The following is a 20,827-nucleotide window of genomic DNA, read 5'->3' as shown; positions in this document are numbered from 1 at the left end:
TTTTATATTGTGTAATGCTTCCAGCCTTTTATTGGATCATGAACCTGTAATTCATTTAACTTCTTTAAGAATTTGGATGTTATACCATTTGGTATATATATATATATATTTAATATTGATATTCCTTCATTGTTTATGGTATCTTTTAGCACAATATAGTTTAATGGTTTATTTAGGTCTATTTTTGCTTTTGCTTAAGATCAAGATTGTTACCCCTGCTTTTTTACTTCAGTAGAAGCATAATATATTCTGCTCCAATGTTTAATCTTTACTTTGTGTATATCTTTCTGCTTCAGGAATATTTTTTATAAACAACATATTGGATTCTGTTTTTTGATCCACTCAGCTATCTACTTCTATATAATAGGAGAGTTCACGCCATTTAAATTCACAGTTATGATGACTGTGTATATTTTCTTCCATTTTATTTTCTCTTTTGTTGTCCTTTTTCATTTTACCCTTTCCCTCCTCGATAACGTTTTGCTATAATCCTCTCCCCCAGTCTGCCCTCTTTCCTATCAGTTCACTCCTCCCCCTTTACTTAATCTCCTCAACTCCTACTTTCCTGTCAGGTAAAATAGACTTCTGTTTTGAAATGATTAAGTATACTACTTCCTCTTTGAGCCAGTACTGATGAGAATAAGGTTCAAGTAATGTTCATTGCCTATTCTCCCCACTTTTCCTCTACTATAATAGGTTTTTCATACCTCTTCATGTAAAATAACTTATCTCTATCTGTCTATTTCTTCCTCTTTTCCAGTGAACTCCTTTTTATTATTCCTTAATTATTTTTTATATCATTCTCTCAAATTTACCTTATACCTGTACCTTACGTGTATTTCTTCTAGCTGTAAGTGGTACAATTTTTTAAAATTACAAGTATCATCTTCCCATGGAGGGATGTAAACAGTTCAGCTCCAATGAATCCCTTTTATATTTCTTTTCTCTCTTTCCCTTTTTGGCTTCTCTTGGGTCTTAATATTGGAAATTGAATTTTTTTATTCAATCCAATTTTCCTCTTATGAAAACTTGAAATCCTCCTATTTCACTGAAAGACTATTTTCTCTTTGAAGTATTATGCTTAATTTCATCAGGTAGATGATTTCTGTTGTAGTCCTAGCTCCTTTGTCTTCCAGAATATCATGTTCTATTATCTCTGATTCTTTAATGTTGTAGCTGCTAAGTCCAGTATAATACTGGTTGTGGCTCCCCAGCATTTGAATTGTTTCTTTCTTAGCACTTAAAGCAGTGGTCCTCAAACTTTTGTTCTCAATATCTTTATCCTATTAAAAATGATTGAGGATCTGTCCAAAGAGTTTTTGTTTATGTGGTTTATAGTTATAGATATTGATCACATTAAAAATAAAAACTAATTATGAATTTGTAGACTCTCTGAAAGGATTTCAAAGATTCCCAGGATGCTCTGGACCAGACTTTGAGAACCACTGACTTAAAGTATTTTTTCCTGATAGTAGACCTATACACTATAGGTCTAGAGTCTATAGTATTCTACAGTTTGATCTGATAGTTCTATAATTTGACTATAATATTGCTTGGAATTTTTATTTTGTGTTCTTTTTCCTGAGATAATTGGAACATTCTTTCAGTGTTTATTTTGCTCTCAAGTTCCAGGATCTCAGGACAGTGAAAGATGGTGTCTAGATCCACTTTTTGATTTTGGCTTTCAGCTAGTGCAGTGATTCTGATATTTTCATTCCTAGATCTATTTTTTAAGGTGAGTTGTTTTTCTAATGAGGTATTTTAAGTTTTCTTCTATTTTTTGGAATATGTTTGATTGATTCTTGGTGTTTACACAGTCATTAGTTTCCATTGTCCAAGTCTAACTTTTAAGGATTTGTCTTCCTGAGTTAGCATTGTGCTGCCTTTCTCATTTAGCCAATTATACTTGTTAAGGAGGTATTTTCTTCAGTGGATTTTTGTATCTTCTTTTCCATTTGAACAATTCTACTTCCTAAGTAATTATTTTCATTTTTGAAGCTACTGATTCTTTTTTTTTCCATAATTCTCTTGAATCATTCTCATTTCTTTTCCCAATTTTTCTTCTATATCTCTTATATTATTTTTAGAGTTCCCTTTTGTCTCTTCCATGAGTTCCTTTATAAGTCTGAGGCACTTCTAATTTTTCTTTTGGGTCTTGCTCTTAAATGTTTTGACGTTTTCCTCTTCTGAATTTGTCTTGGTTTTCTCTATTACCACAATAACTTTCTATGCTCAGATTCTTTTTTTGTTGCTTTTTGAGTATCTATTTTTTCCTTTCCCCCTTTCTTTTAAATTTGAACTCTGTTCTTGGGGTGGAAGGGGCACTGTCCCAGGCCTTTTGTTCTGGGGATTGGCTGTTTACCTGGTACTGAACTAATGTTGTTTTGTATATCCTCATAGTCAGGGCTGCCCAGAGGGAGTACCACTGATGGAGGCTGTGGCAGCTTGCCTGGTGCTGAGCCAGGGTCCTAGTGGGGGTGTCTGGCAGTATTGAGACCAGTGTGGTGTTTCTGCATTTCCATGGGGCTACACTGAAGCAAGTCTGATGTTGGGCTTCTGGTGTTGAGATTTGCCAACTCCACCACGCTGGGGCTCAGGATTTCCCACTGGTTTGTTAAAGTAGGACAGCTGGCTTGCCGGGATGCTCCCTGTCCTGCACTGCATTCCCCCTTTACTTGAATGAGACAGAACTTTCTTGGCAATCTTCGAATTTCTTGGACTAAAAGACTGTTTCACTTTGTCTTTTTTTTTTTTTTTGGGTGGGTTCTGCTACTTCATGATTTGTTTTGGTGTGCTATTTTATGGCTGTTTGGAGGTGAACACGGGAAAGTTATGGCAATTTACTGCTTATTCCAACATCTTGGCTCCCAGAAGTCCCTCTTTTAAATATGTGCTTTTGCTCATATCAAATAAAGGCAAGCTTTCAATAGTTTGACTTTTTCTTAAGGGTGTTTAGCAAGTGAGCATTGTATTTTATCATGGTCTATTTCTGCATCTATTAAAATAATCAATAATTTCTGTTGTGCCTGTTGTTTTTAATGATTAATTGTGCTAAGAATTTTCAAAATTTTAAATCATCTTTATATCCTTATTTCTAATCCCATTTGGTCATAATGAAATTTCTTCCAGATATATTTTTCCTTTTCCCTGACATCAGAGTTGGGAACTATAAAAAGCTCTGTAGAACTTATTGAAAAAAAGAGTTGTAGCTGCTTTTGGGGAGGGTATAAAGCCTTTCCCCCTTTTTCCTGCCCCTATTTGAGTTGGGTCCTATTAATGGCCTTACTTATATCCCTATTCTGCATAGATCAGCTTCACAAATCAAGTAGTCTTGAAAAGATCATTAGATGAATTTAAGCCTCAGGTTTTAAAAATATATCTTTCAAATAATATGACTATGCATTACTTAGTTATATAAAGTGTCCTTTTGTTATAGTACTATTATAAATTATTAATCTTAAACAGCTTTAAGACTTTGGGGGCACCCTTTATATATACTGTCATTGGAGGTGTGATTTTTTTCGAATACCAGAGAGGCCTCCTGGGTAGAGACAGTACCCAGCTGGAGACAGCTGGAAGTCAGAGAAGTAGGTATCCTTATTCACTGTATAATCTTGAACCTGGCTTTTTATTTCTCTGTCTCTGTTTCCTTGTTAGTGAGATATAGATAAAATTCATCCTTATAGACAGGTTCCTTGGAAGGAAATAATCTATAAATGATTATAAATTGTGAATTCTGGATGATAATGTTTTTACTGCAACACTGCATTGGTAAAGAAGAAAGAATCTTCCTTATCATCAATGCTTTGTCTTCATTTGCGAACACCCCACCATTGAACTATAAAATACATTAATGAGCTTCACTGAAGGTTATAATCCAGATCTCTCAACCTTTTTCTGCCCATGTATTCCCTGAATTTATAACTCTTTTTCCCTCAGCTCTTCTTTGACACTAGCCCCTGGGAATAAATGTCTAACACAGTTGATTTTTCTTTCCAAATCACAGCACAATAAACCTGAAGATACTAGACCAAAGAAACATTGAGTCCTCCCATATCATTCTGCCTTTTCCCCCCTTTTTTGATCTTTTAGTGGAAGGCATGTTCAAGGACCATTAATCTATTAAGTGTCCATAGGGTGTCATGAAGGTAAAATAAATGATGGTGTCCTTGTTTTATAGATTGCAGCCATTTACTATTTTGTTGTGGGTGATGTTCTTGAAAAATCCAAACCACTTCTCCTTCAGTCAGCAACTGAGAGTTCACATCCAATTCATACAGTGTCCTTCAATGCCCGAGGAGAAGACACCATCAATTTCTTAAAGGAACTGAGTACTTCCACCAAGGGCAGGTAGGGGGGAAACATTCATCTCAAAGAAAGAGTAATGACCTGTGTACTTTTTGTGAGCATATGTCTGGGATTTTTCATATATTTTCTGAATTAGCAGCAATGAGATAGTAGACAAGGGATTGGGTACTGGTTTAGTAGTCAAGAATCCAATTGGATCACAAAAAAGAAGCATTTATGAATCACTTATTATATGTGGTATATGTGCTGGGTATATAAGGAAAAATAGTCAAAAAATACCTGTGTAACTCTAGGGATCACCCAAGTTAGGCAGACTTAAATCCCCAGATTTCAGGTAATTCTCCATTTGGAAGGAGCTTAAGAAATATGCAAATGGCTAAACTCCCATTTTGAGAAAAAAATTCTCTAGCAGCGAATTAGAGAATTGAGAGTCCAAATAACGAGCAAGGAAGAGTTCTTTGTGTCTCCCTGAGTTATTCTTTGCTTTCATACAATTAAAGAGGTCACAAAGAAAAGCAAAGGAAAGAGCCAAGTGCAGATTGTTTATGAGAAATAAAGTGATCTTAATCAGACACATTTTTTTAACAGAATAAAAGGCCATATTTGGAAAAGGATTCTAGTTATACCCAATTGAAGAAAGTCAGGGGAAAGATGTTTGGTTTTTGGTGTTTGGTGCATGTTTCAGTTCTCTGGCTCTTGAATGAGTAGCCTAGATTAAAATGTGTGTGTGTGTGTGTGTCCATGGAGATTATAAATATCCACATGAGTCTGTTTAGATGTAGCTCATAGGGAAACATGAATAGATATATTTATAATTCTTTGTCTCTTCTTTTTATTTTTATTTTTTGCTGAGGCAATTGGTGTTAAGTGACTTGCCCAGGATCATACAGCCAGAAAGCGTTAAGTGTTTGAGGCCAAATTTAAACTCAATCTATCTCTTCTTCGTTAAGGGATAATATGATTCTCTCCAGGAAGGGAAGCAAGAGATTGGTGCTTTTGGTTGACCATTCTGCTCTCCTCAGAGAAAGAGTGCCAGGCCAGAATTATATCTTATCTGCCCTGATCTCTCCCCAAAATATTGTTAATATGAGAGAAATAATGCTGAGGTTAAAGCTGAGCTCCTGACCACCATTCTTTATTGGGAAAAGAGTGCCTCAAACTCGATGTATATCCAAAACTTGACTCCCTTTCAATCAAATGCCAGTTTCGCAAAGACCCTATGTAGCAAATAGTAAATAAACCCTTTTAAACATCTTTATATTCCTATGAAAAGACAAGCTAGTTTTAATTTGATTTAATATTAAATATGCTTCTGTTTTTCTAGATTTCATGCATTTGCTGCAAGAATCGAGTCTCTGGGAATTCATGAGCCTTCCTCAGGGGATGGAAACATTTCTATTTCTTCAAATTTAAGGAAATTGAAAGGAAGAGTACCCCCAGGTACTTAGAACACAAAGTTACTTTATGTTACTAAGAGCTTTAGATCAAAATTACTCATGTTTCTGTATAGTTATGATATATAAAAGAAATAACAGCATGACATAGTAGTGATTCTGGACATTCTGATATATATTGGCTGTATGACCATGCGCAAGGGACTAAGAAGTTACACCAATACTATAACTTACAGATGAGTTGCTGGTCTGCATCTATTGGGGGAATTTATTCAGGAGAAGTTCTTTATGCTAATATAATCACAGGGCACAAGATAACATAAAATGTTGACAAAGAGAAGCTAGATGATGTAGTAGAGAGGATGCTGGACCTCAAGTCAAGAAAACCTGAGTTCTAATGTGACTTAAAGCTGTGTGTTCCTGGGCAAGTCAGTTAAATTCCCTTTGCCTCAATTTCCTCATGCAAAATGGGGATAATAATAGCATCTTCCTCACAGATTGTCTTGAAGATGAAATGAGACAATATTTGTCAAGTACTTAGCATGGTGTCTGGCAACGTAATAATAATATTATTTCCTTCCTTTCTTAAAACTGTGGACGCCAAGTAGTATAAATATTATTGCTGCTTATATAGGTGAGAAAACTGATACTCACCTATATAAGCAGTAATAATATTTATACTACTTGATGCTCAAAAAGATTGTGACTTTTCCAAAGTCATAGAATAGTATGAGGTCCAGGGTTCAAATCCAATTACTTTTGATGGCAAGGCCAAAATACAAAATATTACCCTGTGGTCTATAATGATTTTCATTTACCTAAATACCAAAATAGCCCTAACCCTAAATACCAAATACTAGTCAAATCTTCCTAGACAGAGACTGTGCCTCTTATAAGCTTGTATGGCATAAAGAGTCAACACTGACTAAAGTGAAGGAATGGAGAATGATGATACATGTGGATACACACACACACACACACACACACACACAAACATAGGAGAGAAACACATACACAGAGCAGAGAGAGACACACAGACAAGAGAGAAAAGAGAAGAGAGGGGAAAGAGAGCACAGAGAAAAGAGAGAGAAGAAAGAAAGGAGAATGGGGAGTGAGAAAAGAGAGGAGAGAAGAGGAGAGAGAGAAGACAAAGAAGAGAGGAGAGAAGAAAGAAGAGAAAAGAGAGAAGAAAGGGGAGAGAAAGAAGAGGATAGAGGAGAAAGAGAAGAGAGAAAGAAGGAGAGAGAGAGAAAAGAGAGGAGAGAAGAAAGGAGAGAGTGAAGAGAAGAAGAGAGTAAAGAGGAGAGAGAGAAAAAGAGAAAAAAGAGGAGAGAAGAGAGAAAGGAGAAAGAAGAAAGAGAAGAGAGAAGGGAGAGAAGAGAGGGGAGAAAAGAGAGGAGAAGAGAGAAGAGAGAAAGGAGAGAGAAGGGGAGAAGAAAAGAGAGGAGAGCAAAAAGAGAAGACGAGAGATAGAAGAAAGAAAAGAGAGAGAGAAAAGAGAAAAGAAAGAGAAGAGAGAAAAGAGAAGATAGAAAAGAGAGAGGAGAGAAAGAAAGAGGGGGGTGGAGAGAGATTCTGCCTTTTGCAGGAGCATAAATGAGGGAGGGGTATTATGGATTAACTGGACTGGTGAGATTTGTGTGCTTCTTTGAAATACTGGTTTAAAATTTTTGTTATTACTGTTGTTTTTTTAAAACAACCAGTGGAAAAATTCTGAGAGTTATGTAAGAGTTCCAGAGGTACCATAGTTGAGTGGAATGAGTTCTTGGGCTATTAATAGCTCATATTCAGATATGCTATTAACAGTAACAGTCATAATAAGGATATATAGCTTTTCCTGCTATGTTGACATATTAAAGCCCTGATCAGATATGATTGGTGGTGGTCAGAGACTTCTATTACTCATCCTGTCACCATTATTTTTGCTTTCACATGGAGTATGAACATGGAGGTGGAAGTTGATATTCTACCCTGAAGAGTTGTTGTAGCAAGTGAAACATTACTGATGATAGTAACCTAACTTCTTATTCAAGGTTGTAAGCTAGGGAACAGGTATGTTGCACGTAGATGCAAAATAAATGAGACAATGTAGTAAAAGAAAAAAATTAACTATAAAATCACTCATCATGTAAGTGGAGAAATCATTTTGTCTGTTAAAATTACATAATATCAAGGGGATTAGAAGGGCCCTCATAACTGGATCATCTAGTTAACTTAATTTGGGGTCTCTGACTTTTTTTTTTTAACACTTTGATAAATATATTTTAATATAATTAATTTCCTTTCTTAGCTCTGTGTGGTTATTTTGTACATTTTAAAACAATATTCTGAGAAAAGATACATAAACTTTACCAGACTTCCATGACACACACAAAAAGGATAAAAATCCTTGATCTTGTCTGACCCTCTCATTTTACTGAATAGAGAATCAAGACCCAGAGAGTAGGAGTGATTTGGCCATAGTTAAACAAGTTATAAATAGCATGGCAGATACTGAATAAAATGGAGCATCCAGAAGGAGGAAAAACTATTAGGATCTCTTTGAGAACTTAGGAAAGCTAGAAATTTTAGCCATTTACACTCCCCCAGAATAATTTGTAGTAAAGCGCCCCCTTATTTTTTTAAAGTTGCACAACAGATTCCTAGTCACTGCACAGTGGAATAGGCTATCTAAGGATATATTTAACTCTGAATAAATTGCCATGCAAATTCATTTCAAAAGGGTTTTTTTATCTTTAAAATATTTCTTTAAAAGTTGTTTTTGTATTTCTTTCTCTCTGTCTTTTTCTCTCTTTCACTCATTTAAAACTTTTTGAATTCCAAATTCTCTCTCTCTCTGATCCATTTTCGGCCCATTGAGAAGCATTTTAACTATTATACAGTTGAAATCATACAAAATATATTTCCATATTAGCCATGTTTTAATGGTATTTTTGAAGGGATAAAAGTGTTTTTTGTTTTTGCAATTGGAAGATTTTCTTAAAAGGAACTGAAAATTCACTGGTGTTAAAAGCCCCATGCCTTTATTATATGGTTGGAGAAGGTTAGAAATCTAACCACAACTGCATAGGGGATAAGGAGATAGGTGAATAAGATTCAGGGCAAATGCTATATCCATATCTCAGACCCCAAAGAGAGGGAGCCATTACTTCTGGGTTGCAGTCATTGGAGGGCACAAGTCTTTCTACATCTTAGTCAGTGGAGGGGAATTGGTTTCCTGCCTCAGCTATCACAGAGAGGGAGGTGTCATTTTTGTGTCTTTTGGGGGAAATTATATATATATATATATATATATATATATATATATATATATATATATATATATATATATATATATATTGAGAGTTCCTAAGGAGAAAGAGTGGCATCCTATCCTATAATGAGCCTTATGGTGCTCAAAGAAACCCCTTAAGCCAGGGTTTTTTTTGAGTAGCACATAAAAAGCCAAAATGACTGGGGACATGGACCCCTTTAAAAAACAGTTGTATTAATCCTGCAATGGAGATGAACCATTAATCAGGAGAAGGATAGCTGACTGAGAGAGGTCAGCTGCAAATAGAAGAACATTGTGTTCTCTTTGGCAGATTCAGATTCCTGTAGCCACAAGGCAGAGACTTAAGAGTTCAGGAAAATGAGCCAAATGAGACTTTGTCTAGGAGATATTTAAAGTACTGGAAGGTAGCACTAAGTAGAGAAATAGGTGTTAGGGAAATATGTTAAATTTAACCAACAGTTCAATCAACAAACATTGTGCTGCTAAACTAGGAGATGGACATACAAAGATGAATAACAACACAGTCTCTATTTACAATCTAGTAAAGACTTGATATATATGGGCAAAAGACTACAATGCAAGTCAGAAAATTAGTAAAGTGCATAAAAGAGACTAAAAGAGCTTGAGAGTTTCGAGGAGGAACCAATCCCTTGGAGTGGGGACCAATCTAAGAAAGCTTCTTGGAAGAAGAGTCATATTCTTGGATTAGCAGCCAAACTGGAATAAACTTTTTACAGCTGGAAATTGATCATAGGAGTCAGACTAAGCCATTTGTAGGTCTGGGCAAAGTCTGACAACCAAAGGTGATTTTTGAATATGGAACACTCCCTGGTTGCCTTTAGTCTACTCTTGTGACTTGGTTTTTGTATATGAAAAGATAGAAGACTAAGAGATAAAATAAGGTTAGATTAAAAGAAGATTAATTGCTTATGATTTAGACTATTTTTTGGAAGGATTTGATTTAGCTTAAAACTAAATGCAAAATTTAGGAGAATTTGGGATAAAAAAAAGAGGGAAGGGGAATAAAGCTCTTACTTTGGGGTTCTATAAATTAAAAAACACTAACATTTGTATATTATATATCAAATAAGATATACTTGATAACATATTTCAGTATAATTGGTTTCTTTTGTAATCTTATCAATTTTATTTTGTGCATTTAAAAATAGTATTCTGAGAAGGCTTCACCAGATGCCATTGAAATCCTAAAAATGTTAAGAACCTCTGATGTAAGTGACAGACAGAATGGCTATTACCAGGTAGATGAGATAATCTAATTATTAGAGATGGACACTGAATTTAGCTCTAGATTTTCTGGAAGAGTTGGCAACAACAACAAAAAAACCTCTAGAGACACATAATTAATATTTTATGATCATAGGCGCATGTGGAGTGAACAAACTAAAACCACTACCAACAACAACAGCAACATACAAAACAAATTTTGGTGAAGTTCAAAAGCTTTGTGATCATTGACAAAGTCCTTAAAAAAATAAAAATAAATATTCCTTTTCCCTCTTTCCCATTCCCACTTCTTTACTTGAAAGAGAAGAAAATGAAATAACAAATATTCTTAGCCCAGCAGAACAAATTCCCTCATTGTCCATATTCAGATATATATGCATCATTCTTTGCCTTGCATCCAGCACCATTGTCAGGAAGTGGTTAATTGTACTTCATCATTTCTTGGGAATTGTGGCTGGTTATTATATGGACCAAAATTCTTAAATCTTTCAAAGTTGTTTAAACAATGTTCTTATCCTTATATATAGTATTCTTCTGGTTCTAGTTCTCTCTACATTAATTCAGTCTGCCCAGGTTTCTCTGAAATGATACCTTCCATTATTTCTTAAATTATAATATCCCATTACATTCATATACCACAATTTGTTCAGCTATTTATTCCCCAATTGACAGATACCCCCTTACATCTCCTTAGTTACCAGATCTTTGCTATTACTAAAAGAGATGCCATAAATATTTTTGTATAAGTGTCATTTTTCTCTTTCTTTGATCTTTTTAAGATACAGATCTAATAGCCATCATTACTAGGCTTTTTTCCTTAGTCTTTCCAAAATCCCAACTTCTTATCTGTCATATCTTACAAGGTTGTTGTTTGGCTGAAATGAGATATGTGTAAGATATTTTGCATATTTTATCATGTATAATATGCATATTATATATTATTAAAATGTTAATGTTTATTAAATAATATTTCTGTAATATATAATATTAATGCAATCATATTATAAATAAAATTCTAATAATGTATTGATATAATTTTTATTAATAATGTAATATTACTATATTACATGTTATTCTATATCTATATGAATTACTTCTCCAAATTCTCACTTCTCCAAAATAAAACTTCAAGAAAGGATTGATTCAGCTATTTGATCATTTTGTTCCAAAGTAGAACTATCTGCAAAATTCAGAAAACTTCATAAATACAAACTAAAACAGGATGACAAAGTCATGAACTTCATTTATTACAGTTTCTTTGAAAAACTATGTCTGTTCACTCCTTTAATAAGAAAGGAAAAAAAAATCTGTTTAAAAACAAATCATTTCTGAGAAGAATCTGGGGGTTTAAGTGGACTGAAAACTCAGTATGTGTCAGCAGTGTGATGGAGCAGCTGAAAAAGCCAACTCAATCTTCAGCAATATTCTGAGCAGCAGGAACAGGAAGATGCCTTTGTCAGTTTTCATTTGGAGCTTTATGTTTGGTTCTTATTGCTCTAGTTTAAGACAGTCATTAAAAAAAAAAAACTATAATTCAGAGGAAGGCAACCACTATAGTGAAGGGCCTTGAGTCCATGTAAATCAGTCACTCAGAAACATTTATTGAGCACCAACTATGTGACAGGCAAGGCAGCTAGGTGGTGCAGTGGATAGAATTCTGGGCTTGGAGTTAGGAAAACTTGATGAATTCAAATCTACCCGCCGACACTAGTTATGTGACCCTGGGCAAGTCACTTAAACCTGTTTGCTCCAGTTTTTCATCTGTAAAATGGAGATACTGGAAGCACTCCAGTATCTTTGCCAAGAAAACCCTAAATGGGGTTATGAAGAGTCAGGCGTGATTGAAATGACAAAAGGACAGCAACATATGCTGAGCACTGAGCATGGTGTTGAAATACAAATACAGAAAAGATAGCTCCTGTTCTCAAGAAGCTTACAATCTAATGGGGGAAAAGAACATTCAAAAGGAAGCTTGAAAGGAGGGAAAGGGGGGTAGGAGAGAAGTTACCTGGCTGGGGTGTGGGGAGTGGATATGATAAAGAAGTCCAAAGAATTCCAGTCAGTTGAAAAATGGAGGACTTTGAATTAAATTAATTGAACATGTTTAGCTTGGAGAAGGAAAGACACATAAAGGACATGAAATCTTTTTTGAAGTATTTGAAGAGCTTTCATGGGAAGTAGAGTTTAGACTCCTTTTGTTTGGTTCCAGAAGGCAGAATCAGAAGCAACTAGTGTTAAGTTGCAAGGAGGGAAATTTAAACGAAGTCAGAAAAAATGTCCTTAATGCTTTTGTTGTTGTTTAGCAAAATCTCTGTGACCCCATTTTGTGGTTTTCTTGGCAAAGATAGTGGGATGTTTTTCCATTTCTTTCTTCAGCTCCTTTTACAGATGAGGAAACTGAGGCAAACAGGGTTAAGTGACTTACCCAGGGTTACTCAGCTAAGTGTCTGAAACCAGATTTGAACTCAGGAAAAAGAGTATTCCTAATTCCAAGTCCACTATTCTAAACTCTGTTATCTAATTGCCCCTACTAATACTTCGGACTAAATGATAGAGGGATGGCCTACAGTTAGAAGCTCCCATTTTTTTTTTTTGCAGTCTTTAAGCAGAAACTATACAACATTTTGAGTATCTTAGAGTGGGGACTCCTGAATTTCATTTATGGTTTAGACTTGATAGACTTTAAAGTTCCTTCATACTCAAATTCTGTGATTCAAACCATTCTGTGATTTTTGTTCTCTCTTCTGCTTTTCCAGATTTTTTTTTTTTGTTGTTGTTGTTGCTTCTGTTAACAGAATTGTAGCCAGTGTTATGTGGTTGATAACAATGACTCAAACTTACTTTTAATTATGATAAAAAGTGCTTTCCTGTCAGGAATCCCATGGGAGAGTTTGTATTATCGATATCTTTTTTCCACTCTCATTTGACAAGTGAAGCTTACCTCTCAGCTTTTCCCACTTCCAGAAAGGAATGAGTGTCTATGGGTTGGAAGACAGATATGTATGATTCTAAATGTTTTGCTGCACCAACAGAACCTGTAATATGCAATGGGAGCCAAGAAACAAGAACAAATGGGTTTGAAACCAGTGATAATGATTACCAGGCAGAATTTCCAGATGAATATCATGGCAGTACCAAGCTGCTCCAGGAGATTACAGATGTAGTGATCAGGACACTGATTATTAGATTTGCATAAAATAGCTCAGTATTCATCCCTTCTTTTATTCAGTGAAAACCATGTTGTGAAGCTACTCACATAATGAACAAGTGTAAGGGCTAGTCCAGACTTTTCTACACTATTTGTTGCACTATCTAATTTCTTGTCAGCACAGCGGGGTTATCTGGACTGCTATTGGGTAGTGTCAGTACTTTATTTAGAAAAGAGCTTTGAATTTTTTTTTAAAAACCATTAATTAGAAACTCTTAAATTTTGCGCCCAAGGTTCTGTGACATATGATAAAACGAGAAGATTTTGGCTTGGGGGGAAAAAAAAAACTCAGGACAGATGTAAAGATGACTTTCTTCTTAAAAGACTCAAAATATGAACTCCTCATATTAAGAATAATGGAGTTCGGCCCAGGGAGCTGACCAGGATCCTCGCCGCCGCAACCTCGTCTGCCTGCAGACGGAGAGCCTCTGCTGCTAGCGCTATCTCTCAGGACGCCTCGCGGAGCATCCCAAGCTCTGCCATTGGGGATCCAGGGAGGGAGACCGAACCGTGCTTGGACGCTAACGCGCGAGATCGGGCTCGAACTGTGAACCGCCATGACCCATTTCGACCAGGGTCTTAAGTATGGACTCCCAGCGGTCAAGAACAAGTATGCCTCCAAATATGACCATCAGGCAGAGGAAGACCTTCGCAAATGGATAGAAGAAGTTACAGGCTTTAGTATTGGGACAAACTTTCAATGGAGTTTAAAAAACGGCATCATCCTCTGCGAACTTATAAACAAGCTAGAGCCAGGTTCAGTGAAGACAGTCAATGTATCTTTATTACACTGGCCTCAGTTGGAGAATATTAGTAACTTTATTAAAGCCGTTCAAGCTTATGGTGTGAAGCCGCCTGATGTCTTTGAAGAAAATGATCTTTATGATAATGAAAACATGACTCGAGTTCGGTCTACACTGTTAGCTTTAGCAGATCTGGCTAAAACAAAAGGATTCCATACGACAATTGAGGATAGCATCAAACATTCAGAAAACCAAGCAAGGTCTTTTGATGAAGAGCCAAGAAATGAAGAAAATGTAATTGACTCACAGAAGGAAACCAACAGACCTGATGGCCAGGTAGGAATGACTGCCTTTGGGACTAGGGAGTATCTTTATGATTCTCTCTGGACAAACTTGGACAAACTTTTTGATATGACAACAATTGAGCTGGAGATGGATACTAACAAAGGAACCAGACTGGCTGGAAAGTTAGCACAAGGTACTGGAAGAGACATCTATGATTAGAAGCTAACATTAGGACCAATGGACAGCTCAGTTTTCACTACAAATGGGTAACTACAAAGTCGATTCCCAGAAAGGAATGAGTCTTGGGGGACAAGTATATGATCCTAAATATTTTGCTGCACCAACAGAATCTGTAATACATAATTCAAGCTAAGGAACAGGAACAAATGGGTCTGAAATCAGTGATAGTGATTATCAGGCAAAATTTCCAGATGAATAATATGCGAGTACCAAGACGGCTATCCAAGATATTACCAACATAGTGACCAGGCACTGATGATTAGATCTATCCAAAAAAGTTCAGGATTAGCCCCTTGTTTTATTCAGGGAAAACCAAGCTAGCTTGTATAATTTTTTTCATCTTCCTAAAACACTATTATGCTTATTGTGCCCCCCAATATTGCCTTATATCCATTCCCTTTTCCTTTCTCTGACTTTTTCCTAAATAGATGCTTTTTAGTGCTGTAATAATTGTATTCTACAGCATAACTGATAATTATCATATGAAGTAAAAAGAAATATTATGAAAGGGAGGGTACTCTTGTACAGCCAGTTCTTTTATTAAAGATCTCTGTTTTTGCAATCTTTTACCTAAACTGGTGTTTTATGAACCACGTGAAAGTTTTTTTTTTAAATTTCGTATCAGTTTCTATATAGAATACTGAAATTTTCAAGCTGCTTATTAAATGAGCTTTGTCAACCAAAACTAAGTTGCAGCATTTTAGAGATTTAAATATTGTTTCTACAGTATTGTTTGATAAGTTTAAAAAAGTCATCAATGAGGGGGAAAGATGCAAGTGAATTTTGATGGTCCTTACTAGGAGAAGTTCTGAGGGTGAGATTCCATATTCCGACAAGTATTATAATTAAGATCTTAGAGGGATATTTATTTCACTTGAATGAATTAACCCAGTGGAAAAGGTTTTCTTATAAGATTGATCATTTAAACGATGTTGAATAAGACCAGAAAGAGTACTTTCTGATTGAGTTAGGGTGAATATGATGTTGAGATGTGTTGTTGGCAAGAACCAGCCATCAGAATCATAGATGTCAGAATTGGAAGGAACCTTGGAAACCATCTAACCTAACTCTTTAATTTTACTGACAAGGAAACTGAGCTTCTTGGAGTGTAGCCCATCATTTTGTCCTGGGACTTCTTTTCTCCTATATTCTCTCTTTGTGACAACATCAGTTCCCAGGAATTTTATTATAAGATGACTCACAGAGCTATAAATTTAGCTCCAATCTCACTCCCAAATTTCAGTCCTGTATTGCTATTGGGGATTTCAAAATGATGTTTTGTATATATAAAAAATTCAATGTTATAAACAAAATTTATTTTCCCTAAAACCTATTCCATCTAGCTTCTCTATTTCTGTAGAGGGAACCGCCATTCTTCTAGTGTCTCATATCATACATTTTCTCTTAGTCTACTTATTCAGTCAGTTGCCAAACCTTGCCATTTTGATTTTCACATTCTTTCTCATATTTGATCCTTTCTCACTATTCACAATCACTAGTCTAATTCAAATCTATCACCTCTTGCCTGGAAAATTGCAATAACCTTTTAACTGTTCTCTCTACTTCTAGTCTTTTCTTATTGTATCTACCATTCTCTCATCTGTCAAAGTGATTTTTTGTTAACTTTGAGTCTGATCATATCATTTCTCTAATCAATAATATCCAGGGACTCTCTTGTTTCTAACCTCAAATACAAATTCTCCTCTTTGACTTCATAATTAAACTAATTAATAAGCATCTAGCAAATGCCTAGTACATGCTAGATATTGGAGATATATTAGTCTGGTGCTAAAGGATCAACTAAGTATGGAAGGTTCATCATCTGAGGGTTTACTGCTAGTTTTAATTTGCTGGCCATGATGACCCATGATAGAGATTTTTTTAAAAGTTAAAATAACCAAATTTCAATGTAGTCTTTGAGGGCAAATCAAGGTCCCAAATTTGCGCTACAAAAGACCCTCCCCCCCAAACAAAAGCAAAAAATCTCAACCAAAAACCAACCCTGAAAATGAAGGAGTCTGAAATTAGCTGCCACCCAGAACAACTTGGAGAATAAAACTAGATTTCTTGATTTTTTGGAAAGAACAACTTGGAGAGTTAAAACTAGATTTCTTCAAGAAGTAGAATATCATGAAGAGTTGGATTATAGCCTGAGAACTCCAGGTAAGGCACAATAAAGAGTACTTAGGCTCATGTCTCAGACCAGAAGGTTCTTCATGTGGGTCTAATGCAAACAGCAAGAAAATAATAAGCAGCTCAGGACCTTCCTTTCTGTGTCTCCATTTGGAGGTAATAGCATTTATTGATGACAGTACACATCTTGAATCTAGGTATTTGTGGTTTGGGGAACCTTGTTCAATGTGGATATCACACTTTTTAGGAATAGGAATAAGAGATGGATCAACATTTGTGTAAAGAACTATTCTTTGATAGAAAATACATAAAGTCATGAATCATATGTGTAAGGAAGACCTAATTACTAGGACTACATATCCAGAGGTAACACCATTAACCAACTGGCAGCTTCCTTGAGCATAAGAATAGCACCAAGAGAACCGAATTAATTTCTCTGTCTGCTTTTTCATTGGCAAACCTTTTAAGTGATGTCAAATGTCACCATCTCTGAAAGGAGAAAAAGAACTTATGCTTTCCTGTCACATAAGCAGGGCCACATGACTCAATTAACCCCCAACCGGCTGAGTAATTAAACATTAGCCAGTGAGCACTTCCTGTAAGTTGAGCTGACATGGTTATTGAATATAAATGCCCTGTTCTTACATACCTTAAGAATTCTTATGTACCACTGATAAGATCTTGAAAATGTACCGTCTTTTCTAGAGTGGAGTAAGAAAAGCTTGTTTCTGTATAGATCCTAGGATTTAGCATTTTTGCTCCTCTCCTGAGGTGAGGAAATATCCCATGATTAGCAGGAGAAGAGACTCAAAGGAAAGCCCAAAAAAGAAGGAGAGAGAACAAACTGACTGGATGGAGGTGGTGGGGCTTACCTACCTCTAAAAGAGATAGTACAAACATATTTCCTGTTGAGTAGGTAACGGTTACTCATATCCTCCACATTATGACTTCAAGCTTTGTGCCTTTGATCTTATTTATCTTCTGAATCTTTTAAGCTCTTGTGTTATTTTGGCCAATATATGAATTGACATAAAAGGAACCATACTAAGAATGGTGTAGATGTGGCAGGAAATAAGAAGATGGTATAAAGAACAATGATTAGGATTTGCAGCAGGATAAGAAGCAGCTAAATGGTGCTATAGCTAGAAAAGGAGGGAAGGAAGAAAGTGAAGAAAGAAGGAAGAGAGAAAGGAATAAAAGAAGAAAGGAAAAGAGGTAGGATAGAAGAAAGGAAAAGTTTAATAAGTATTTTATGGGCTAAGTATTTTATGGATGTTATTTGGATTCAGGAAGATGAAAATTTGAATCCTGTCTCAGATTTTTATTAGCTATGTGACTCTGACCAAGTCAATTAGCTTCTCTCAGCCTCAAATTCTCCTCTTTGATTTCAAAATTAAACTAATCAATAAACATCTAGCAAATGCCTAGTACATGCTAGATATTGGAGATATATTAGTCTGATGCTAAAGGATCAACTAAGCCTTTAAGTTCAATGTTAACAATATCGATTAGTATATTGGAGAAGGCAATATTTTTCTCCATTTTCAATATAATTGGTCTAATAGAGTTTAAAAAGTTTCAATGTCTCACAGGGTCCAAGAGTATTATAGTTTCTATAGTAGAGTCAATGGAAGCCATAGAAACTACATTTTGTCAGAATGTAGGAAAATGGATGAGTTCAGGCTAGGTTTTTTTTTTTCTTGCTTTCTATCTTTCTTTCTTTCTTTTAATGTTTTATCTTTCCAAATACATGTAAAGACAGTTTTCAACATTCATTCTTGCAAGACTTTGTGTTTTAAGTTTTTCTCCCCCATTTTCTTCCCTTCCCCCTCCCCAAGACAGCAAGCAATCTGATATAGGTTAAATATGTACAATCTTTTTAAACATATTTCCATATTTGTCCTGTTGTGAAAGAAAAATGATACCACAAGGAAAAAACGCACAAGAAACAAAACAAATAAATAAACAAAAAGTGAAAATACTTAGTTTTAATCCACATTCAATCTCCATAGTTTTCTTTCTGGATGCAATTATTATTTTTCCATCCCAAGTCTATTGGAGTTCAGGCTAGGTTTTTTTTTTAAATAGCAGAGAAGAGGAAGGTCATTCAATTCAGCTTAAAGTAGGCCTACAATCTTACTTTTTAAGTGAAAAAGCACAACAATTTTCAGTGCAAGGATGCTCAGCTATTAATTAAAATCCAGTCACCCATCCTACTATTTACTTTTGAATCAGAGGACCAGATAGTGACAGTCCTAGAGCTAGTAGCAGTCTTGGCAGCCTTTTTCCTCTTCTCTTTAGGATTCAGCTAAATTCATTAGTTGGAGCCAGAGAAGCAAAGTGTGAATATGTTTCATAGCTTACAGCCTGAGTGACTTTAATTATTATGAAAGGTTCTGTTACCACTCAGCGGGTAGGCTACCCAGAGTCTCATCACTATTGCAGAAAAGTCTAGAACTTAGCTAATAAGCATTTCTTAAGAGCCTCCTATGTGTGAAGCACTGTGCTAATTAGAAGGAAAAAGAAAGGATAAGGTTTTTGTTTGTTTTATAGTTAACTGTATTTGGGGAAAATCGACTTAGGAGGAGCCTGGATAATACTAAGTACCCAATAAGTTACTAGCATGAGGCTCTGTTAATAATAATAATAATGATAAGAATAATTCCCACTCAAAAATATTTTACATCCAAGGGTTCTGATAAAGGCTTCATTTCTAAAATATTTAGAGAATTGATTCAAATTTATAAGAATACGAGCCTCTCTCCAATTGATAAATGGTCAAAGGATACAAATAGAATTTTCAGATGAAGAAATTAAAACCATTTCTAATTATGAAAAAAATGCTCCAAATAATTATTGATCAAAGGAACACAAATTAAAACTTCTCTGAAGTCCCACTACACACCTCTCAGATTGGCTAAGATGACAGAAAAAAATGATAAATGATGGAAGGGACATGAGAAAAGTGGGGCACTTAATACATTATAGGTGAAATTGTGAACTGATCCAACCATTCTGGAGAGCAATCTGGAACTATGCCCAAAGGGATATCAAACTCTGCATACCCTTTGATCCAACAGTGTCTCTGCTGGGTCTGTATTCCAAAGAGATCTTAAAAAAGAAAAAAAGGTCCCACATGTGCAAAAATGTATGTAGCAACCCTTTTGGTAGTGGGGATGAACTGGAAACTGAGGGGATGCCCATCAGTTGGAGAATGGTTGAATAAGTTATGGTATATGAATGTTGTGGAACATTATTGTTCTATAAGAAACGATTTAAGAGTATGATTTCAGAGAGATCTGGAGAGACTTACATGAACTGATGCTAAGTGAAGTGAGTAGAACCAGGAGAATATCGTACACAGCAACAACAGGATTATGGGATGATTTGTGATGGACTTGGCTCTTTTCAACAACGAGGTAATTCAGACCAATTCTAATAGACTTGTGATGGAGGGAGCTATCTGCACCCAGAGAGATTTCTATGGGGATTGAATGTGGATCACAACATAGTATTCACACTTTTTTTTAAATTGTTGTTTGCTTTTTTTTCTTTTTCTTTTTTCCCTTTTTTAAAACTGATTTTTCTTGATAAATTTTTCTTGCATGATAAATGTGCAAATATGTATAGAAGAATTACACGTTTAACATATATTGGACTGCTTGCTGTCTAGGGGAGAGAGTTGGGGAGCAGGAACAGAGAAAAACTTAGAACCAGAATATTTCAAGGGTGAATGTTGAAAATTATCTTTGCAAGTATTTTGAAAAGAAAAAGCAATTGTCAAAAAAAATAGCTCCCATTTATATGGTATTTTAAAGCTTACTTTACATATATCTGATTTGATCCTCCCAATATTCCCATGAGGTAGGTGCTATTTTTTCTCTCCATTTTTCAGAGGAAAAAATTGTGGTTCAGAGGGTCTAAATGATTTGTCCAGGGTCACATACTGAAAAGTGTCAGAAAGAGGATTTAAACTTAGATATTACTGACTCTTTAT

At 35.4% G+C, this 20,827-nt stretch overlaps 1 protein-coding gene across 6 annotated transcripts in view; it reads left to right on the top strand.

Annotated features, from left to right (window-relative positions):
• VWA3B (von Willebrand factor A domain containing 3B) overlaps nt 1–20,827 on the top strand; it is a 226,643-nt gene that overhangs the window by 32,758 nt on the left and 173,058 nt on the right. For 5 of the 6 annotated variants that reach the window (XM_031959109.1, XM_031959108.1, XM_031959107.1 and 2 more), the window contains exons 7-8: nt 4,181–4,350; nt 5,633–5,748. In XM_031959109.1, coding sequence (XP_031814969.1) covers nt 4,181–4,350; nt 5,633–5,748 — 286 coding nt within the window. Of the gene's footprint in view, nt 1–4,180; nt 4,351–5,632; nt 5,749–13,970; nt 14,651–20,827 lie in introns of those variants that run through there. The other variant, XM_031959110.1, reaches the window with a different exon arrangement.

Source organism: Sarcophilus harrisii, chromosome 3 (genome assembly GCF_902635505.1).
Source record: "Sarcophilus harrisii chromosome 3, mSarHar1.11, whole genome shotgun sequence".
Lineage (NCBI taxonomy): Eukaryota > Metazoa > Chordata > Mammalia > Dasyuromorphia > Dasyuridae > Sarcophilus > Sarcophilus harrisii.
This window is presented reverse-complemented; position numbering and strand designations above follow the sequence as displayed.